Source organism: Lepidochelys kempii, unplaced genomic scaffold, assembly GCF_965140265.1.
Source record: "Lepidochelys kempii isolate rLepKem1 unplaced genomic scaffold, rLepKem1.hap2 scaffold_36, whole genome shotgun sequence".
Classification (NCBI taxonomy): Eukaryota; Metazoa; Chordata; order Testudines; family Cheloniidae; genus Lepidochelys; species Lepidochelys kempii.
In genome coordinates, this window is record NW_027333637.1 from 428,227 (window position 1) to 435,989 (window position 7,763).

At 47.5% G+C, this 7,763-nt stretch overlaps 1 protein-coding gene across 1 annotated transcript; it reads left to right on the forward strand.

The window, feature by feature from the left end:
* The first annotated feature begins 3,245 nt into the window (after window positions 1-3,245).
* Window positions 3,246-6,030, forward strand: LOC140904588 (butyrophilin subfamily 2 member A2-like). The gene is made up of 2 exons (XM_073327020.1): window positions 3,246-4,216; window positions 5,151-6,030. Exons 1-2 carry the CDS (start codon window positions 4,120-4,122, stop codon window positions 5,651-5,653), a joined length of 600 nt encoding a protein of 199 aa, XP_073183121.1. The 5' UTR covers window positions 3,246-4,119; the 3' UTR covers window positions 5,654-6,030.
* Window positions 6,031-7,763: the final 1,733 nt, after the last annotated feature.

A 7,763-nucleotide genomic window follows, 5' to 3' on the forward strand; every position in this document is an offset into this window, starting at 1 on the left:
AGGAGAGATTAATAAAACTGGGACTTTTCAGCTTGGTAAAGAGGTGACGAAGGAGGGATATGATAGAGGTCTTTGGGACACCTGCCATTGGCCACTGTCGGAGGACAGGATCCTGGGCTTGATGGACCTTTGGTCTGACCCAGTCTGGCTGTTCTTATGTTCTTATTTGTGGCAAGGTTTACTCATGCCCTGAGACATAATCTTGTTGTCATCTTACGATGGAAGGCAGTGATGGCATTGAGATGCACTTCCAGGGAGCGTAGCAATAACCCTGACATTTTCAGTTCTAGGATGCAATCTACCACAAGTGGTAGTGGAGAGGATGTAGGGGTGACATGTTTCCAGTCACACCAGAGCTGGAATCTCTTCCACTATTGAATAGACATGGTCTTTACATACTCAGAGCAGGTCATTTCTAAGCGTTGGAAGCACTGAGTTGGAGAACCTGTAGATTGGGGTGATGGACCTTGCCAGTATCCTGAGAGGGGAGATGAGGAACAGGCTGGTGAGTGATTGGCATGCAAATCGCCAGTTGAGTACGGTATGGGAATCATATTTGTCATGGCCACAAGGGATCTATAAGTATAACCCTGGCCCTTTCTTTTCTTTCCTCAAGCAAGACCTTTGACATTAGAGGAATTGGAGGAAAGGCATAGAGGAGACCTGTGTTCCAATGTAGGAGAAAGGCATCTCCGAGAGAGTGATGACCCAGGACAGCTCCGGCTTGTTTCTGGCTGTGGGGAATAAGTCTATCTTTGGGACTCCCCAACGTAGAAATATGCTGTGGAGAATGGAAAGGTCTATTTCTCATTTGTGATCCTGGGAAAAGTTCCTGCTGAGAGTGTCCGCAGGAGTGTTCTGTGTGCCCAAGAGGTGAGCTGCTGAGATGTTGTTGTGAACATAAGAGCATAAGAACGGCCAGACGGGGTCAGACCAAAGGTCCATCTAGCCCAGTCTCCATCTGCCGACAGTGGCCAGTGCCAGGTGCCCCAGAGGGAATGAACAGACAGGAATCATGCCGTGATCCATCCCTTGTCGCCCCATCCCCAGCTTCTGACAAACAGAGGTTAGGGACACCGTCCCTGCCCATCCTGGCTAATAGCTATTGATGGACCTAGCTGCCATGAATCTATCTAGCTCCCTTTTGAACCCCATTATAATCTTGGCCTTCACAATACCCTCTGGAAAGGAGTTCCGGAAGTTGACAGTGCGTTACATGAAAAAATACTTTCTTGTGTTTGTTTTAAGCCGCTACCTATTCATTTCATTTGGTGGCCCCTTGTTCTTGTATTATGAGAAAGAGGGCTATGAAATCATGAGTGGTATAGAAAAAGTAAATAAGGAAGTGTTATTTACTCCATAATATTCCCCCCTTAGTCACCTCATTTCCAAACTGAAAAGTCCCAGTCTTATTAATCTCTCCTCGTACGGAAGCCATTGTATACCCCTAGTCATTTTTGTTGCCCTTTTCTGAACCTTTTCCAATTCCAATGTATCTTTTTTGAGATGGGGCGACTACATCTGCACGCAGTATTCAAGGTGTGGTTGAACCACAGATTTATATAGGGACAACATGATATTTTCTGTCATATTATCGATCCCGTTCTTAATGATTCCCAACATTCTGTTTGCTTTTTTGACTGCCGCTGCACATTGAGTGGATGATTTCTGAAAACTATCCACAATGACTCCAAGATCTCTTTCTTGAGTGGCAACAGCTAATTTAGACCCCATCATTGTATATGTACAGTTGGGGTTATGTTTTCCAATATTCATTACTTTTCATTTATCAACATTAAATTTAATCTGCCATTTTGTTGCCCAGTCATCCAGTTTTGTGAGATCCTTTTGTAGCTCTTTGCAGTCTTCACAATCAGATGTTCTACACTGGCATGAGACCTCAACGACGTCCTTCGGTTTCTTACAAGACTTCCCTTCGAACCCATGGCCTCCTGCTCTCTTCTACACCTCTCTATGGAAACTACAATCCTAGTGGCCATTATGTCTGCACGGAGAGTGGGAGAGATAGAGGCTCTATTGGTATACCCCCTATTTACAGTTGTTTTAGAAGATAAGGTTACATTATGACTGTACCCCACGTTCCTACTGAAAATATCTTCACACTTCCACATAAACCGGTTTAATCCATCTCCCCACTTTCTTTCCAAAACCACACCAGGATAAAAGGGAGGTGACACTACACACTCTCAATGTCGGGAGAGTCCTTTTATTTGATGAGGATTAAGCCCTTCAGGAAATCTGGCAGACTACTTCTCTCCATTGCAGACAGATCTAAGGGACCCTCAATCGCTAAACAAAGACTCTCGAGATGGATATCAGACTGCGTTACCCCTTGCTATCACACTTATGGCATTCCACCTTCCTGTACGGTTCAAACTCACCCCAGGAGATCTCTCTCCACTTGCACAGCCTTGCTCAGGAATGTTCCGATCACAGACACGTGCAGAGCAGAAACGTGGACATCTGCTCACATATTTGCTGAACATCCTGCAGTCACCCACATCTCAGCAGAGGCCCCTTAGAAGTGTGTGAGGGGCCCACAGGCACCTGAACTGTGGCTGCACCCCACATGCCATGCCCCGCCTGAGGCCCTGCCCTCCCTTTCTCCCTGTGCTCACACCACCCATTGCCCCCAAGGCCCTGACCTCACACTACCTCTTCTCCCCAAGCCCCTGACCTTGCACCGACCCTTCCCCCAAACCCCAGCATCACTCCCTCTTCCCCCCAAGACCCCGCCTGCTGCTCACTCCTCTCCCCACCGTCACTTGCCTTTACAGCTGGCAAAAAGTGGGGGGAGGGCCTGGCCCCTTGATCCCCCCAGTTCCGGCACCCCTGCATCCTCTGCTATATTTTATTCCAATGTCTGATGCTCAGGACTAGACTCGACTCTGAAACCCCACCCCTCCGTCACGGGTACGGCTGCCAAGTCGCCGAGACGCCCACAGAGCCACTGCTGCAAGAAGGAGAAAGGGTCCCTCACCTGGTGCCGTGCCTGTCGCTCTCTGAGATGTGTCCCTGTGGGTGCTGCACTACTCGCCCCCCTTCCCCTCTGCTCTGCAGCTCTGACCTATGAGCTCTGTGGTGGAGAAGGAACCGGGGGCAGTTTGTCTGCACAGCGCTACATTGACCTAATGCGGAGCACGAGCTGGGGAGAGCAGATGTGGGGGCCGAACAGAAACGGCGGCCTGAAATCTCCGATGTGAGGCGCCGGGCTGTGAGTACACAGAGCATGGAGTAACACACCCCTCGAAGAACTGCAGTTACCGCACAAGGCGAGGAACCCTTTCTTCTCCCGCTTTACACTCAGGGAACTGAGGCCCAGAGAGCTCAGGGCCCCAGTTCAGCTAGCTACAGGCTTAACGTTACGTGTGTGAATAATCCCGTTATTATAAGTCAGTCTCTCGCTGTCAGGCATTTTTTCCAGCCCTCAAGTATCATAAGCCTGATTTCAGCCCCTTCCTTTAAAATCTGCACACAGGGGAATGTCCATATCCAAAACTGGTGGGTCTGCCTGGGCCCACGTACCTTTTTGCTACTGAATTTAAAGGAATGGAAGGGTGGGGGGGATTCTGATGCCCTGGAAACAGGGGCTCAGCGCAGTCCCAAAGTTTCCTAGCACTCTCTGACACTTTGAGGCACAAACTCAGTGAGAAGGAGCCAGCTCATGTGGCTGGGCCCATGAGCTGAGATCCAGTGTCCAGGGCCATGGGTTAGATTAAACCCTCACTTCCATGTAATCAGGACCTAGCCCCTCTCCAAGCTGCCTGGCACATGGGGAGTGTGGACACTACACCACAGGTGAGCCCAGCTAGGGCAGGGCCATAGGAGCCCAGCGAGGGTCAGATGCCAAGAAGGGGGGTGTAATCGACAGAGCCCAAAGCCACTAAGAGCTCTATGAGGATGGAGCTCAGGCCAGGAGACCTGGGCGGGAAGAGGGCAGCAGAGAGCACAGTGGAGAGGGCAAAGTGGTCCTTTAAAGGCACATTCCCTAACCCAGGAGCTGTTGTAGAACTGACTGCATATCCATGTCTCTCTGTTTGCAGAGAAATCCCTGGCCGAACTTGGTAAGTGCCATGTGTCCCCTTTCCCCCACCCCAGATGACATTGTGTCCTTTGCCGGCAGTCCGTGCTCCGGGGAGTGCTCACCTCTTGGTGTGTTTGATTTCAGGCTGGAGTAAAGTCAGCAAAAATGCAGGTAAGTGAAGCTGGTATTTTAATGTCAGACCTCCTGCACCACTCTGCTGCCCAGCAGATGCGCACATGCCAGAAATCACAGGGAAAGAGCAGTATGGTCAATGAAAATGCCAGATTCGTCCCCAGTTTACTTGCATAAAACAAATGCTCACACTTAAGTATGGAGTCCCGAGCTCTCCAGTGTAACTGCAATAAGTCAGAGTGCTCCTAAGGCCGGGAACTTACCTGCTGTCAATTCCAGGGGGTAGGTGCTTGCAGCCGTTGGTAATTATGGTTCAGAGTTGGGGTTTTACTGGACACATATGGTGAATTCTCATGTGTTGTGTTGTTATTAATTAACTTCATGAACTAGAAGGGTTCTAGGAAACTGTGTAAATTACCTTAACTGGCTGCGGGTAATTGTCTTAATGCTTTTTGGACTCTGGTGAAATCTCTGTTTTTACAGAGTTGTCAATCAGTAGCCCTTTGGCTAATTCAGTTCAAATATGGTAGAAAAATTCTACCTCAGACCTGGACCAAATCTACCAAATTTGAGTCTGATACGACTTTGTGGGTATTAGAATAGAGGGCTCCCACTCAGATGTAGATTGGAAACTCAGTTGCTGTCTTAGCTGTGGAGACATGGTAGCAGCCCCAGAGCACAGATTTTGTGGTAGGTGACTACTGAGTTCTTTTAATGGTAGAAATGATGTCCGTGTGTGTAACACCTGAGCTCGTTCCTTATTGGGGCCTCTGTAGAGGTTACAGACAGGCCCAATGGGAGCTAGAGGGATCTCCAGCTCTTGCAGGGGAACTATTTGCCCCTTTTGCCTGGGAGGAGAGCTGCAGTGAAATGCAGAGAAGCAGGTCCCCGAGAGGTAGAGGCTGGAAATCAGACAGTGTCCTAGAAAAGACAGAGCTGGGCTCTGCCCCTGATGCTCCGTTCCTCTCTGCAGCTATGGTGATTCTGGATCCAGACACGGCTCATCCCAGCCTCGTGGTCTCTGAGAATCGGCGATCTGTGAAATGGAGGGGCCTGCAGCAGGACATTCCTGACAACCCCGAGAGATTTGACTGTGAAACCTGCGTGCTGGGCTCGGAAGGGTTTGCCTCGGGGAGACACTACTGGGAGGTAGACGTTGGGGGTGGGAGGACCTGGGCTGTGGGCGTGGCCAAAGAATCTGTCAGGAGGAAGGGCTGGATCAAGTTTTCTCCTGAGGAGAGGATCTGGGCCGTGGATCAGTGTGGGAGCCATTACCGGGCTTGCACTCGCCCAGATATGCTCCTGCCCCTGACTGGGAGCCCTGGGAAAATCGGAGTGTATCTGGACTATGAGCGGGGCCTGGTGTCATTTTATCATCCTGGTATGGAGGCCCCAATCTACATTTTCACCTCCTCTTTCACTGGGCAGCTCCACCCTTTCTTCTGGGTCTACTCCCCAATCACGCTGTGTCCCTGAGATATGGTATGGGGGGAGATAGCACCTCTCACTGGGGCCCAGCCCCGCCCATGTGAGTCTGGCTGTTCATTGCACTGAGCTCACACGGGGGTGGCTCCAAGACCCACTTTGCTTTTCAGTGTTAACGGGGCTAGTAACTCCTGAGGATGAGGCAGCTTCTGGCTGAAGGCGTGTGCAACATTCCAGCAGCACACTAAAGATGTGCAGTGCATTGATACCAAATGCATCATTACTTCTTTTCTTGGTCTATGCATAGCTCTAATGCAACTGGTCTGACAGTAAGGATTGCTCATTGGATGAGTAGTTCCGCTAATCAGTACACGAACACTAGAACTGTCTGGAAAATACATTTGAACATTAAATCAAAATATCAAAGAGGTGTCTGTTTTGTTGATTTTTTCTGAAATGAACAATTTTTTCATTTTTCAAAATTTTGCATTACCTGTCTTTTAATTTTGAAAGTTGGGATTTTACAAAATGAATATTTTCACTTTTGAAAATGCTACCATGTGATTAAGCTGAGGGCTCAAAATTGGCAAAGCAGAAAGAATCGTGATATTATGGTGATGAGTAAGAAGCAACATAGAATAGAACCCAAAAAACAATACATAATAAGATTCCCTCCCTCCCCAAATAAAAGGCTAAGTTGCAAATTTTGTAATAATGCAAAAATCTCAAGAAAATCCAAACATTTTCACACAAAAAAACTGTTTTTCAAAACTGGCCAAATTTCCTCAAAATACTTTTCGAATTAAAACTTTTGTTCAGCTCTAATTAACACCTGTAATTGCATATATCAATGAATGTTACCTGGTTCTTAGTACTGTAATTTCTGAACTGACCATCATAGATAAATGGAAGTCAGGTCACAAGGAGTAAGAACATGTGTCAAACCATGTCCTGAAATATCACATTGTCCACAATGGATAAAAGGCTCCAAGAAAGCTGATTCCTAACCAGTAACCATGTTCTGTGACAATATTGGTGAAAGAAACAGAGTCAGAGGAATGGAGGGAGCTCCGATTCTCTCAATGAGTGTTGATCATGGGGTTCACAGCATCCAGCAAGGCTTAACCTAAACCCAAAATGACAGGTATGTCCTACACCAGCTAAATTTAGAGTTTTAGGCCAGAAGGGACCAAGAGATCATCCAGTCAGACCTCCTCTATATCACAGGCTAGCAACTCACTCAGCACCTGCACACCAAGGCCAACACCTAAAATTAGACCAAACTATTGCAGCCCACAGGAGACTAGACTCTTACAGGCCACAGCCACGGACCCCACTCAGCCTGTGGGGGGGCAAAAACTAGATCAGACTCATCATACTTCCCCTGGGGGGGTGCTAGCCTCTGCCACCATGAAACACCTCTGTGGTCTGGGGTGTCTAAACAGGATCTCCTTAAATCACAACAGCCATGTTCTCCTATTTTCTGCTGCAGGCTTAATGGAAAGCAATTCTTTCCTGTGTTAGCCACAGGATCTGGAATGCATTAAAGACAATTTTTTATTTCAGAAGCTGGTGAAAGCTACTAGGGGAGAGGCTGTTCTAGATCTGATTTTGACAAATAGGGAGAACTGGTTGAGAATTTGAAAGTGGAAGGCAGCTTGGGGGAAAGTGATCATGAAATGAGAGAGTTCATGATTCTAAGGAATGGTAGGAGGGAGACCAGCAAAATAAAGACAGTGGGTTTCAAGAAGGCAGACTTTAGCAAACTCAGGGAGTTGGTAGGTAAGATCCCATGGGAAGCAAGTCTAAAAGGAAAAACAACTGAAGACAGTTGACAGTTTTTCAAAGAGACATTATTAAACGCACAAGAGCAAACTATTCCATTGCATAGGAAAGATGGGAAGAATGGCAAGAGACCACCCTGGCTTAACCAGGAGATCTTGAATGATCTAAAAATCAAGAAAAAGAGTCCTACAAAAAGTGGAAACTCGGTCAAATTACAAAGGATGAATATAAACAAATAACACAAGTATGTAGGGACAAAATTAGAAAGGCCAAGGCACAAAACGAGCTCAAACTAGGTAGAGACATAAAGGGTAACAAGAAAACATTCTACAAATACATTAGAAGTAAGAGGAAGACCAAGGACAGGGTAGATCTG